Source organism: Agelaius phoeniceus, chromosome 4, assembly GCF_051311805.1.
Source record: "Agelaius phoeniceus isolate bAgePho1 chromosome 4, bAgePho1.hap1, whole genome shotgun sequence".
Taxonomy (NCBI): Eukaryota; Metazoa; Chordata; class Aves; order Passeriformes; family Icteridae; genus Agelaius; species Agelaius phoeniceus.
The window spans coordinates 1,878,201-1,893,919 of NC_135268.1; the positions used below are offsets into that span (position 1 = coordinate 1,878,201).

Genomic DNA, 15,719 nt, shown 5'->3' on the forward strand with positions numbered 1-15,719 from the left:
CACTTTTGGAGATTGCTCTTTGGAAAGCTGTTAATGTAAAAGCTCTTCCTTCCACATATAACACAAATAGCACAATATTCTGTACTTCAGTGGGGCAGTGCACAGCTTTCTTTGCAGCGACAAATACTGAAATGTTAAAAATAGATCAAGCTTTAAGAATCCCAGATATTTTCAAATAACAAAGGGTGATTTATGTGAGCTCATTTTGCACTTGGACAAAGTATAGAGGCGCTTTTGTACTATGATTAGCAAGGGCGCTGATGTCAATTTGCTTGTCTAGCTTTAAGCTTTATTCTGCTGCTAAATTGTGCTTTGTACTGTAGTCCAGACAACCTTTGCATCTGCCTTATGAGTGTGTAGTTTATGGAATTGCTTTTGGTTTTGAATATAATCTGTGCCAGTTTCAGAGTGTGACTCACTATAGGACCGAAATAAATGTTCGCATGTGCACTATGTGAAAACCCTTCAAAAATAGTAGCAGGTGCCAGCAGACTAAAGTCAATATTTTAAATATTTAAGACTTGCTGTTTTGTAGCCTGAAGGGCTGAAAGGAAGTTCTTTTTAACTCAGTGATTTTTCGCAGTTTTAGAGTCCTATTTACTCATTAATACTCAAAAGAAATTGTCAGGATTGCTAAGAACCTCTCATTCCCTAACACAGTACTAGAAATAAATTTTTAGAAGAGGCACACCTGGTTGATGCAGAGATGATAGAGGTTTTTTTGCCTGGCATTTTGTTGTTGCACGAACTGTGACACAAACTGTGAGACATCATGCTTCTCAATTGCTCTTGTTCCTCTCCTATCTCTAATCTCTTTCCTCTTGATTTCTGCTTTGAAAATTTCATCTGAGTGACTGAAGGCTGAAGTTAAAGATAAAGCTTGTTTCTGAAGCAGTTTGTAGCAGTTATCTGTGATCAGCCTTGCCTGGAGAGAGGCTCATCTACTGAAGTTTTGTGTTATCCCAGCATCTAAGTTGTCACTTGGTTTGGAAGCAGGAAACAAAACTCTGCTAATGTTTTTGGGGCGATGTTAAATGCTGTTTATCTAGCTGTGCTGCTAGGATCTACTCACATTTGAAATCTAAATTGAAGGGGTTTAATCTATTACATCTTCTACATTTTAACTGTTCACCAGTTAAATTTACTGCTACTATGGAAATAGTTGCTTGAGACTTTGACTTGATTCACACCATTCATCATTTAAAAACAGATGCTGTTATTCAGAACTGCAGTAAATACAATTGTTTTGTAAAGTATAGACATTATCTTAAAATCAAAAAACTTTCAGAGCTTTGCTAGTTGGAGAATGGATCACAAGCCTTAAATATGCTGTCTGTCCTTCTTCCCTTTCTCCTGTTTTCTGTATTATCTTTTCATAATAGCTTCTGTAGCTTGATACCCCAACCAGGCATGCACAGTGGGGGTTTTATGGGTCTCTGGGGTGTCGCCCTGATCTTCTAAGTTCTTCTAAGCCTTCTGATGTTTACATTTTTGTAATGGAGTTTCTCACGCACTTTTATGTAAATAATGATTGTTTTTGCATTCCTTTCTGGAGGAGGAGAAATTTGATAAACTGTTGGTTTGACCAGTGTCATTGGAGAAGTGGCAATTTCATCCTTCAATCCAGAGTCATTTTAAAAATTCCAAATATATCAAAATCAAGAAATAAACTTTCTTCTTTTTACTTTGGAAGTTTCAGCATGCATGTCGTTCATTTTGTGTCCTATTGCAACACTGGGGCAAAACCGACAGCACTTGTTCAGAGTGGGGAGACAGCAGTGCAGCACTTGCTCCTTGGCCATTATGTCCCCCTTCCACTAGTTTGTTTGAAGGTAGCACCTACAAAAATGAGATTAATGCACTCTTGTGCCTCACAGAAATGGCTCTCAGTCTTTCCCTAATACACAGCAAGAAACTCTTGTTTTCAGAGCTGCTGTCCCAGTGTTTAAAGGACATCACACATCTTGACCCCTTCCCGGACCATCCTTGCTGATTCCGTTCCTTTCCTTGGTTACCACACAGCCAGGGATGGCCAAAAGGAAAATTCCCTCACCCTCACCCGTCTTATTTATGCATTTCTTCTGCTGTTTTTTTTTTATGTTTTGGTTTTTTTTTTTTTTAAATCTTTCAAAGGACTTGCTGACAACCTTGTTTGAATATCCTAAGGAAGTTTAAAGTAGGGTGACTTGGGGCATGATGTGAGTCTGTGGTGTAATGCACAGTGTCTTGGCTACTGCACTGATTTACCTTGGTCTCCAGCTTGGCTGAAAAGTATAAGAGAAAGTGGATGACACAGGGGTGGCTCCCCACTGTGTCTGGGCTCTGCTTTCAAGTTTCTCAGTGTGAAAGACGTGCAGCTCTCCTCGTGAGCAATGGCAGTGTGTCTGGTTTCTTCTGCTGTGCCCGTTATCCTGGCACTGGGGTATATAAAAAGAAGCTGCTGTCATAGTATTGCTGGTAGAGCTGAGGAACAAAAGTGCAGCCAAGTAGGGCAATAAAGATGCTGTTGGAAGCAGCAGGACAGCTGTATGCTGAGCTTGGTTGTGTGGTTTCAGTTAAGGTCTTTGATGAGGATTATGGCAGGTGATGGAGGCCCATGGGATGGAAGGCAGCTAAGGATTGTTAGAGAATACGACATTTTGCATTTGCTTCCCTCCTAGACCAGCTTCTTTCTGCAGCATCAGGAGGGCTGGTATAATAGGCATAGTGTCAGACTATCAAATTAATTTGTTCTGTATCTTTCCAAAAAACCGCATTTATCTGGTAAAACTACAACATTTGGTCATTCTCTCCATCCCCATCTCTCTAACAGTTTCAAAAAATAATAATGTTGCTCTTTCTCTGTAAGAAGTACTACTGTAGAAATATTATGGGGTTCTAAATGCAGAGTTCCCCTGGAATTGAGGTGCATGTACAGTGTGAGTATTGTCTGTTCCTTAAATGCAGGTCATATCGTTGATTATCAGTGAAAAATTGAGTTAAAATGCATCAGCCTGAAACAACATATATTGGAAACAAAACACCATGGAACACTTCAAGATGTATTTTATTTTGTCTTTTTCATGCCTGTGACAGCTTCCTTCAGAAGCCCTTTTTGTGTGTGTCTTTGCCCCTCTCCTGATCCCCACCCCACTTTTTTCTTTAGTGTATTCATGCTTTCTCGTTCTGTAAACAGTGGTTTAATTTATACGTCCACTTGTTACAAACAAAGTCAAGATATAAAATTTACCAATTCACTAATCCTTAAGTCCACTGCTGTAACAATACCTCAATAGTGTTAAATGTGGGTATTTGATGTGTAATCTCTTAGTATAATAATTGAACTATTTATTACTACTTGGTTCAACCCAGGTTGGAACCCCACATAAAAGGTCTTCAAGTGTGATTCTTCCTTCTAATTTTTCTTCCTTTCTCTCTCCCCAATTTTCAGGCATGGAAGAGAAGGTGGTTTGTGCTTCGGAGCGGCCGCTTAACGGGGGATCCAGATGTATTGGAATACTACAAAAATGACCATGCCAAGAAGCCTATCCGTATTATTGACCTTAATTTGTGTCAACAAGTGGATGCTGGATTAACATTCAACAAAAAGGAGTTTGAGAACAGCTATATTTTTGATATCAACACTATAGATCGAGTTTTCTACTTGGTAGCAGACAGCGAGGAGGAGATGAATAAGTGGGTTCGATGTATCTGTGATATCTGTGGGTTCAACCCTACAGATGAGGGTAAGTTGTGTTGCTTTTTCTGAGAAAGTGCAGTGCCTATGTGTGAAGAACATTCCAGAGATCAGATGACTGTCTTTAGCTGGTGTATGTTTTAAAACTTGTGTGTGTTGGCATTGAAACTTCCTTGTTGTCCTCAAAACAAGTATGCAGAACAGAGGGAGACGCTCAGAATTTGTTACAAATTAAGTATGCCGTAGAATTTGGATGACGCTCTTCTGTGTGATGTTAGTTCTTGGAACTAAATCTCAAGTAAAATCATGTGTGGCAGTAGATCTTCATAATCATCAAAGGAGTCCCATTTGGTATAAAAACATATGGTTATACAAGCAGGAATGAGTGCAAAATGTCAGGTTTCTAATATTATCATTTCCCCATCTGCTTTGAAACTTGGGGGAAAAGAAATCCACCCCCATTAGCTAAAGCAAACAAAAAATAACCTGTAGTTTTGCACTGTCCAACTCAAATCCTACCAAAATAGATACTGTGTGAAGGCAGCTTGTAGGAAACACGATGGTGTGTTTAATTCCTTGCAAATACCTTGTGGCCATTGCTTGTCCTGAATCCGTTCTTTTTTATTTACTTATTATTCCTGCATTCCTTTTGGAGATTAGTGGGTTACAGGACTGGCTGTAGATCTGTGCACAAGTTCCAAGAAAACACTAAATAGGAGTGGTAAGAGGGTTATGCATAAGGCCTAAGAGGGTTATCCATAAGGCCTGACTGAAGGGGCTAGAATTAAATCCCTGATTTTTGTAGGATTGTGGATTGAGGGAGGTGAGGGAGAAAAAGGGGCTTGCATCACTTTGCTCCAGCCAAATCTTTAAAAGTGACTGCAAAATACTGTTGTGTTATGAAGAAGGGGCCCTTTTCTTTCTCCTTATTGCAGTTTTGAACTACAACTTTGTCATGAAAACCTCATCCATGAATTGCCACTCCAATAGCAAATTCAGGGAAGGTTGCTTCTTTTGACAGTTCCAGTGGGTGTTTGTGGCACCCTGAGCACACACAGGACCTGCAGCACGTCTCAGAGAGCAGCTGCCATGGCATTCAGTGCTTAGCCTGCCAGGCATCCCTGTGTTCCAGAGAGGTGTGGGCAGGGGGCAATGCACCAGTGCAGCTGTGGGCAGGAGTCCTCGCTTCTGGGGACAAACTGGAAATCTTGGATCTAAGGAGGAAACATGTTTGCCATTGCATGGAACAGAGAGGTGGGGTCCCCTCAAAACCATCAGACCTTTCCTCTGAGAGCTGGTGTGTTGTTAGCCCTTAATTTCTGTCACTGAACTGAAGATGAAACCTGCTATGGATGTGGGGAGATGTAACTATGCCCTCATAAACTGAGTTTTTGTTTCACTCAATTGTATCAATAACTTCTCCCCATTGTACTCTCATTGCATGTTTAATTTTTGGCATTTTTTCTTTGGCTGAATGTTTTGGTTTGAAAAGACAGGTGTCTACTACAGTGAATTATTCCAACACCTTTACTTCACACAACTGAGAGTTGACAGCACTGTCTGTTTTATTGGTTTAGTGATGCCTTGCAGTGCATTGAGCAAGAATTTAAAAAATGGAAAATGGGAAAATCAGTTGCTGAGTGTTTATTGCCAAGTTCTTATTTTACCAAGATAAATCTTCCTGACAGTGGAAGAGCAGGTTGTAAATGTACTTTAAAAATCTGTGTTCACCTGCAGCTTATTTTGGGAAGTTAAAGAACAGGTGAAATTCAGATAGTAAAAACAATTATTATTTTAGTCTGGAGCTAAACAAAAGGGGTGTGTAGCATAACAAGTCTTTCTGTTACCTGTGGAAGCAGAAGATAGTTTTCTTTGAAGCTGGAAAGAATGTCTCTTGCCAGACTGATTAAGGGTTGTGTTGTGAGCGTCCTGTCACTGGCATCCATTGCTCAGTCGAGAACTAGGAGCACCACTGCCCTGTTGTTCCTTCTGGGCTTCATTTGGAAATCCAGGAACATTGCCCTCTTGGATTTATAAAGAAAAAATGTGCAAGACAGCAGTGGCTAGTGCTATTAGAAAACAATTAGGGAGTTGATGTTTTGGTGGTGGGACGAATGAGGGAGAAAGAGTTGCTCATAACTGTACAGGGACGTGCCAGAAGGATGGGTGATTGATGACCTGCAGTGCAGTGAAAAGTAACAAAAGGACTGAGTTAAGCATTAGGAGAGAAACTCTCCAGAGCAGGGTCATGAGTCTGTTGTCACAGAAGTGAGGCAGTAGGTTTAGAAGGAGTAGTGGCAGAAAGGCATCTGTTTTTTGAAGGCTTTATTGGTTGCTTACTTTGAGTAAAAAAAGTTGGGGGGATAATGGCCACTCAGACATAGAATATAATTATTTTTTTTAACAATGGAATAACTGAGAGGAAGGTGATGATAGACTGTGAAGAATGATGTTAGAGCTTTCTAGCAAAATTGCATAGGAATAATCAAGGGTTTGATAGAACTGGTAGCTGGTGGCTCAAGCTGAGATGATCGCTGCCTGTTATCCAAAGGAAAAGAGAAGACAGCAGACAGGATTAAGATGTCTTCTACTGTAGTAAAAGAACTGGTGGTTAAGTGAGATGATGATGATGAAGAATAGAGCACAAAATCTGCAGCAGTAGATCTTCCCTTTCAAGATGTGAGGCAAAAATACATATATTTAAAAAATAATTTACTATCAGGGTATGATCAGGATCTTAATCATGAGTGTTTGAGGTCATTATCTTAAGCTGACAGCTGCATGTAACAGAAGTTCACATGGAAGGTGATTCTGTTCTTCCTTGAGGAAAAATAAACTGAATCTATTATGCCTAGGTAATTAATTTAATTTTCTCTTGTTTCTGCTGGACACTCCTTGTGCTGTTAACATTACTGTTGAGTCTCTGGGAGAAGGGTTGGCAGAGGCTTTTGCAGGTTCCTGTGAGTCGTGAGGTGCTGAGAGGCAGCACGTGGAATGCTGGAAGCCTCTCTGGAGCACAGAGAGACCTGCAGTCCAGGCACCGAGCTGCAGCCCCAGCTGGGAGAAGCCACCATGTGGTCAGAGCAGCATGCTCTACCAAGGAAAGCTCACAGGGCATTTTGGTGAAGAAAAGTTTCCAAGCTTTTTAGTGTGGTGGGCTGAACTATTTTTTCTTCACAAGCACCTACAGAAGTTAGTCTATAACACGACTCCTTGGTTATTTTTCCTGCGTCACCCAGCCTGTGTGCCATCTGAAGATGGGGAGAACAGGCTACAGATGTTTCCTTATTTCTCCTTTTAAATGAATAGTCTTCAAAACAAAATTGCAGGTGGAGAGGGGGTGTCAATTCCAAGTGCAAATGCTTTGGTATTTTCAAATTTTAAATGGGTAACCAGAACTACAGCTTAGAATTACACATGAACTGCAGATAGCAAGAACTAAATTTTAGGTGTTAGCTCTGGAAGCTGGAAACTTCCATGTGTGATGGAACCTAGAGCAGTCAGTCGTGTTTCTGGTACGGAGGCAGGGTTGTCCTGGACATAAGGTGTGAAGCTGACTTCTTCATTCCTTAAAAAAGGGATCATGTTTATCTTCAGGGAGAGAGAGATACTGTGAGATGATATTAAACTAAGAAAACAAACACATGAAATGCATAGGAAGTTGTTATTGGAGCATTTTAAAGGACTTGCTCTGGCTATAGCAGAACTGTTCGGTATGGAGCTTTACTGCATAGATTTCATCTTGATGCCAAGCTGATCACTTAATGCCAAATGCCAAATCCATGCTCATGTGTCTGTGCCTCTTTTGGGCTGGATCTGGCTCTCATCTATTGAGTTCATGTGTGAACAATGCAAGTGCCCACCAGCATACGTGTGCTTGTGCTCTGTGTGTGCATATGTGGCCCTTGGATTCCAGGATGTCTCAAACAAACAAAGAAGTTCTTTTAAGGCTTCAGGTGTAGTTATGAAGTTTTTATTTGATGGGATTTTTTAAATTATGGCTCTTATTATTGTATCTGTGAATTTTTGGACAAGGTTATGGCTCTGATATTTTGTTGGCCACTGGTTATTTTAATAACACATGCATTATAGTAAGTGGATGGAATGAAACATCTCAGAAGAATGGAAGAATCATGCCATTGCACATCTGTTGCTGATTCACTGTTGCAATGGAAAAATCCCATTTCTGTTTTCATATTTCTACCTACAGTGTGCAAAGAATGCATTTTCTTACTTTGATTACAATTTTGACATTTAAAGAAATGCGTGCTGTAATGAGGCCTCTGTGGTTTTTTTACTATGAGAACATTTCAAGTTTTTGCATAATTAGAATAGTAAGAGACTGTACATCATAGTATAGAAAACAATTTCATTTTTGCTTTCATTAAAAAACAAACACCAAAATATAAACCCAATCCTAAATAGAAACTCCCACACTCAGATTTTCTAGGTTGAACACAAAGCAAGATATGTAGGAACTTGTGGGATGAAGCAGCTTTATATATTTAAGGAGGAAGAAAGTGGAGCCTTTTGTTATTCTTGTTCAGAAAATGCTGTTTTTACATCGTAAATTTTACAAGATATCAAAATGGTTATGAAGAAAAAAGTATAAATTCTAGTGAAAATGAAGCCTGTAACTACTCATAACAAACCAACTGAGAAAAGATAAAACTCTTGCCCTGTTTTGAGAAAGCTGATTATTCTAGCTGTACTGAATCCAGGAATTATAAAAACAAAATAGAATTCTTGTTAGACTAATTTGCATGTTAAATTTTCTGGCTGTTTTTCCAGCTCCCAGTTATTTCAAAGCAGTCTGAGTGTCTGAGCTCTGGGAACAAACCAAATGACTTATAATGCTCTTTGGTGTGCAGATGACCCCTTCCCTAAAAATCTGCTAGTCCAAAGTGGAGCAAGTTGATGATGTACTCTTTGAAATCATAAATGGCTGCTGGAAGAGCAACTTTCCTTCATATCAGCTTCAGGAGAACTTGGCTCAAGAGAATATTTGAGAGGCTGCAGATAGGCAAAGAGCTTTCATTTGCTCAGTGATGAAAGTTTCAGCATTACTTCTTCCCTTGTAGTCAAATTTGAAATGGCATCAATGCATAAAGCAAATCTGAAGTGCTTTAGACCAAATTCAGTAGATCTTTCAATCTGGCATTAGCCCACACTATTTAACACATACAAAATGCCTGTATGAGGATGGATTTCAGATCAGAAAGTTGATATTTTAATAGTTAATGCTCTATATGCTGGAAAAACCAAACCAAACAAACCTCAACCAAACCACACAAACACCTATCCCAAAACAAGCCCCACACAGATCTGTGAGAGGATCAGGGATTTTATCAAGTATTATCTGTGTCAAAAGAAAGAGACAACTCAGCAGAAGGAAAGTTTCCCTAATGATCCATTAACATTAATGAGCTCCAAATCCTTGCTCAGAGAACAGATCATAAAGCTTCCAGACAGCTGGACAGCATCACCTTGAAAATTCAGTAACAATTGAAAGGGAAACATTAGGAAAGGAATGGAATGAATCATTGTTACATCTTCATAAACCAGTGTGTCCTAGACCTTTTTTTGTGTGTGTGTGCTTTGTGTGCAATAGTTAGTTTCTCTTCTCAGGAAAGAAAATGTAGCAGAGCTAGGAAAGGTGAGGATAAGGGAAACCAGATGTACAATGAAATGGCTTCTGCACCAGGAAAAATTAAGCAGTACCAACTCAGTAAAAACTATGACAAAGTTGTGTGAAGTTGGGAATGGGAATTATGAGTAGGAGGTAATTGTTCACAGTTTCTTTGAAGATGGGAGCTGAAATATATCAAGTGAATATATCAGGTTTAAAAGGAAGTGGGTTTTCATGTCATGTGTAGTAAGGTGTGGACCTCACTGCCACAGGATGGTAGTAAAGTTCAAAAATACAAAGGCACTCAAAGAAATAGGAGGAATTCAGAGAACAGTGTGTCAGAGGGTAGGTCAGCAGAGGCTGTGGAAGCAGCCTATGTCTTGGGATGCCCCAGAAGCTGGAGCAGTACATCAGACTTTGTGGATACATTGGCCCTCTTTAAAACTTCGTGATTTTATTTTTCCCTGCAAAGTGACCCTTGAGTTTTGCTGCTCTTCCTGGGAATGCTAGTACATGATCTGTTTAATTGTGTCAGATCACATAGGCATCTTACTGTGCACATCTTGGGCTCTCCTGACTCTCCATGAGGGCTCCCTGACACACCCATCTTCCCTGGAAGCCCCAAGGATTTCCTGTTTGATTGCTTTTTTTTCTCCTCCCGTGAACTTGGCACCAAGCAGTTCCAATGGCATGAAGGTTGTGCATTGCCAGGCCCAGGAAAGCTCTTAAGGATCTCATCTCTTAAGTGTGGTCAAAAAATGATGTATTTGGCAGGAAATGTTTCTTCCCCTCCCTTACTGGTGCATAAATTTACTTCTATTCTTCAGTTCTGCAGGGGACAGGGCAGACAGCTGCTTGTCCTTTCTCCCACTGCCACTTTTCCAGAAAGTACAAAAAGTACATTCCTGGTAGGTCCATTCAGGCACTTCTCTGTTCTTGCTGCTGCATTAGGGGAATCAAGATACATTAGTAGGTGCCTCAAAGAGGCTACTTCAAGCTGTCGAATTTCCTAAATGATAGAAAATTGTTCATATTTTATATTTAAGCATGTAGAAAATAAGCTACTTTTTTAGTAGCTTTTACATCCAAGTACTGCTGTATTTGAAAGGAAAAAATGAAGTGACTCTAGAATACAAATGAATAGGATGTGCATAGTAATTATAAAGACAAGGGTATTTAAGTAAACATCAGCTATTTTAAGTAACAGTTTTTAGATAACAATTAATGTAATGAATTTTACCTTTTTTTACCCACATTTTTCTAAACCATAGGACGTGGTTTAGGAATATGTGTTTCAAGAAATGTAATGTATAAAGATTTTATGAATTATAAACATTTCCATACTATTATTTATCTGATATGGGTGCATCAATTTATTTTTATGCGTGTGATCCCTTGGTACAGTCTGCTTCTTTTCTTTCTTCTGCTCACTAGTTTGGTGAATAGGTCAGCCACAACCCTTCATAATAACCTTTTTTAGGCTGTCCTACCTTTTCAGGTAGGTTGAGTTGAGGAATTTTCATACACCTAGACTTCTTCCAACCACATGGGTGTGGTGGGATTTAATTTCTGAATTAAATCAGCTGGATGAAGCTACTTTGTAGTGCATAGCTGGCCTGCAAGGCTGACAGGAGCAGGAGCATTGGATAATAACATGTTCATTTAAACAATGCTAATAATGAGCATCCATTCTTGGGATGTGCAAATTGGAAGGTACAATGAGTTGCAAGTAAGCCTTGATAATTAGGAAATAGTTTGCTTAATTATGTTGTTCTTAGTCAATGTCATTAAAACAATGAAAAAGCCAAATGATTGTTTAATATTTGATGATGTCGATATTTTCTAGTCTCCCAGATAATTTAATAGTCTGGATATGTGTATTTGGAAGGCAAAAAGAAGTTGCATGGATAGGAAGTGGATAAGAATTATAAGGTTATTTATAAGAATTATAAGGTTTTTAAAAAAAGAGAAAACCACCTCCTCTCCCTCCACCGCAAAAGAAATCCAAACTAAGCCAAAACAAAACAAGGAAAGGAAACCAAATCCAAACCCAACCCCTTCATTTATTGCACAACAATAAAAAATTAGGGTATGTAATCAGGGGGCTTAGTGGAACATGTTACCTGTTGTACCTTTGCATTACTTTTCTAGTTGTAAAGAATCTTCCATGGCCAAAGCAGCAGTTTTCCCGTCTATTTTGAGATATGGAGAGTGGCCAGGTCTTGCCTGGTAACTAATCTCAAATGTTGAAGTGACCTTGGTCAAAAAATTATTAATCCCTCCAAGTGCTGACTTAGGTTGCCATGTTCAAGTAATAACTTCTGGGCTTTTGCCTGCCCTTGATTAAAACAACACATTTGTGTTTTTAGCTGTACTACCACAGCTGTCAGCATGTTTGTTCTTTCTGTAGCCAGAAAGCAGGTTAAATAAGTCTTTAAATAAGGCAGAAACTCTGTTTCCAAGGCTTACTTAAGAAACTGGTTGCAGTTTGAAAAGATAAAGATTGATATATAAATGTAAATTCCCTGAAACAAACGTTAACGCTCAGATGTTATCGTATCCAATTTAACAAATTTGAACTAGAACCTGAGATTTTTTCCATCCTCTGTTAATTTTCTTTTCTTAGTCTTGAAGAACTCTTTCTTCACTATATAAAGAAATCTTTGCTTCTGTGTTTGCAGATGCTGTGAAGCCACCAGTTAGTTCTTTACAACCATCTACTGAGTTACCCTTGCCCATCAGCACTTCACCGCCTTCCATGCAAGCAGAATCTTCCCTTCCTTCTCCTTATCGGCTTATTAACGTCCCCCCTCTGGAGTCTTCCACTGGTCAAGAAGATCCTCAAGACTACTTACTGCTAATAAACTGCCAAAGTAAAAAACCTGAACCTATGAGGTAAGTGGCTTTTGTTTCTTAATAACACTTTTTTATATTACAGGCCAAGAATGTTTGTGCTAAATGCATTTTTTTACTACTGAGATAGTGAGCATTTGGATGCACATATCTACACAGGGAAGCTGCCTGTAACTTTTCTTGTTTTTTTTTTTTTTTTGTTCCATGCATTAAACCTTTTGCTGCAATAGTAAGTTGTTTGATCAGTGTTACATTGCATTCTCCAAAAGTGTTGACAGCAATTGCCAACATGAAATATCACAGTGATGCATCAATCCAAGCATTCCATTGGAGCTTGGAGTGATGCATGACACAAAGTACGCTTTCTTCAGCCACAATCTGGTGTGCTTAGTCCAGTTTAGTACTAGAGAAAACTGGAGGAGTTTAGCCTTTCTCCCTCCTGGCATTTGGTTCCCAGTTTTGCCAGTTGAAGCTTTCATGGAAGGGGTTAAGAAAACATGCTGATTTTATCATCACCTGCCAGGTTACCACATCACTGAGTACAGTGATCTTCAAGTGGCATTTGTTTACTATTACTAGCTTGGTTCAGACTCTCAGACAAGAAGAAAACCCAATTTTTTTATGATAACGAAGAATGCAGAGGCTGAAAGCGCTCGGTTTCCATATCCTGAATTTCAGCTTTTTTCTAATAACAGATACTTAAAAGGAAAATCAAATACGCTTTTTTTTTACTGAATTTTACCCTATTTTTTACTGAATAAAGAGTGCCTACACACTCAGTTCTCTAGAGAAGTGTGCAATAGGAAATTTGAAGGAAAATTTTAGAACTTCTACAGAATTAAATTTCTATTTATTTCTCCAGCTGCTACTTCTATCTTAAATAAATCCACAGCACCTCCTGCATAGGAGGATATGATATTTATATTAGCTACCTGGGAAATATCACTGTGTTTTGCCAGAATGGATCATAGAGCAGGCTGCCTACGGACATACTGGAGTCTCTGTCCTCTTTTAAAAAAAGTATTTAAAAGAACCAAAAATGAACTTGACTGGACAAGCTCCTGAGGAGCCTTTCCTGATTTTGAAGGGTTTGCTTAGAGGTATTGGAAAAGCTGAGCAGATAATGTCCAGAGGTCCCTTCCAACCTTAAACATTCTGTAGGAGAACCTTATAAATCCCTCTGAGAAGCTTCTTTTCTGCAGTAATTTCAAATAAAATCTGCTGAGACATTTACAGAAAAATTAACAAAACATCATATTATTTTTGTAATTACAGACAAGTACATGGAAGGTTGAGGAAAGCTTCCTTTGAGAGTGTTTTCATGACTATTTCATATGCTTCCTTAGGGCCATACCTTTTAGTGGCAGTGCCCTCTGCATCCACACCTTGATGCTCTGCCAGTTTTACCTGTGCCATGTGCTCTGCGCTCCCTTGGCATTTTTATCTTGCTCTGTTGTGCTCGAGTTCCCTGCTCCATTTACTGATGATGATGTAGAAAAGTATCCACCCTTTACAGTCTTCCTTATAAACCAAGGGAATGAGCCTACAGTTCCCCCATACAGAGTAGGGAACGTGCATGTTACAGGCAGGGTTGGAATGTCCCAGAACCTCCTGCAGGGGAAGGGGAAACCCAGTATTGAAGATTTCAGTGTTTAGTGATGTTGAGAAGCTGATAGTGCTGAAGAGGAATGTCAGTGTTCCTGCCAAAAGCTTTTAAGTTTGGTATCACTTCCTGAGCAGCTTGGCAAAGGAATTGACTTGGATTTCAGCAATCCTGGCCTATCAGAAATGTGTCTGAGGGTCCATTTGCTTCTGCAAGGGACGGGCTCAGAGCAGAGTTTTACCACCACAACGTGAAGGTGGTTTTTGGAATGATGAAGGTTGGGATGTGTAATTGACTTTCTGACCTGACTTCCACAGTTATGTCATGTGTGGGTTAAGTAGAGGATGAGGAGACCATAGAAGGGGCCACAAAATGTGGTATAGAGTCCATGATTAGCCTGCAAAATTTCTCAAGGAGTCACTGGTGACACAGAAGGTACTATGGGGAAGGCAAAAGGTCCAGTGGTGATAAAATACCTAGTGAACTCAAAGAACAGAGCAAAATATTTGGGAGTGTAGAGATTGTTTAAATAAATGATGGTTTTATAGGAAAATCTGAGGACATTGACATTATGATCACTTGGAGATTACATGAGTTTAGTTTATTTTCTGTAACTAAAAAGCTGTGTCCTTAAATTAAAAAGGCTGTGATCATGAAAATTCAGAATAACAGTTGTGCTGGACTTTCAGTTCCACCTAAAAGGACTGCCTAGGTTTTATGTCTGGTAATAGAGGTAAGCTGCTGGATTTGGGACAGAGTGTAGAGCATATAGACATTTTCCTATGGAATGAGAGCTTTTTGTATCTCAGTAGCACATTGCTGAGATGATGAGTAAGAGTGCACTTTACCCCAATCCATATCGTTACAGACAAAGAATAAAAATTAAATGGCTGCATCATTTTCCTATTTTCCAGGCTTGGAACAATTTATCTGGGTATTTAATACAGACTTAGTGTAAAGTGCAAGGCTTAATAGCTGTAATTAAACAGGCAGGTACTGTTACTTAAATGTTTTCCCTTTAGACTTAAAAATTACCAATATGCAGAGGGAACATTTTCTATTTTCATTCTGCATGTTACTTTACAGGTAACCTGAGAACCACTGAATTTTATTTCAAGGCTTTGATGTTCTTTTCTGGGTGAGATGGGTCACTGTGAAACGTAGATGGATCTGAGTCACCTCTTTGGGATTTTTGAGAATTGTGGTGTTTCAGACCTAGAAAATAATTATTAAATGTTCCATTAAAGTGTCATAGAGTGCACCACATGCTGTTGTGAGAATGTCTTGTATGCAGCAATTGCAGCTGTAACTATCATGTGCAGTACTTTGTCTAAAAGAGTTTCATGCTCTGATCACTGCTGACTTAAGAAAGAGCATTGTTTCACTGTAGCATTTAGGGACATTTTAAAGGTTGTATTTGGATCCTAGATAAGAAAATGCAGCCAAACATTGCTTCCAAATCCCTTATTGTTCTGGCTCATTCAGTAGGTGTATTGAAATACTAAATGCTGTCTTCCTCATCTTTCCTATTGTATATGAACCAGCCAAGGGTCACCTTTTCTCTCAGAAGAAGGGCAGGAATACCTGCTATTAGAAGACTTTGAAAGTAAAAAGATTCCACTTCAGTGAGTGAACAGTAGCCATTCTTGGAACATGTGTGAGAAATTAATCACAGAGCCATTAACTTGCCTGAAAATATTGTTTGTCTGAGACTCACCTTGCATGGTGTTCCATGAGTTTTAACAGAAAAACTGTATAACTTTTGCTTCCATTTTCTGAAAAGAGGTCTGGATGTTATTTATTTGTATGTCTGTGCTGTTTTTTCTATGCTTGCTATTGCTGGCACACAAGAGCAGTTTTGCTGCCATTTTGTTTATAATATTCTGTTTAATTAGTCATATTGGTTCCTGTGAATGGGAAAAGACTCAGCTGAAAAGGATGAGTGGTCAAGCCAGCCC

At 39.2% G+C, this 15,719-nt stretch overlaps 1 protein-coding gene across 7 annotated transcripts in view; it reads left to right on the forward strand.

Annotated features, from left to right (window-relative positions):
- The window catches only part of GAB1 (GRB2 associated binding protein 1), a 91,586-nt gene that overhangs the window by 50,851 nt on the left and 25,016 nt on the right, over positions 1 to 15,719 (forward strand). For all 7 annotated transcript variants that reach the window (XM_077176711.1, XM_077176709.1, XM_077176710.1 and 4 more), the window contains exons 2-3: positions 3,431 to 3,725; positions 11,987 to 12,200. In XM_077176711.1, coding sequence (XP_077032826.1) covers positions 3,431 to 3,725; positions 11,987 to 12,200 — 509 coding nt within the window. The remainder of the gene's footprint in view (positions 1 to 3,430; positions 3,726 to 11,986; positions 12,201 to 15,719) is intronic.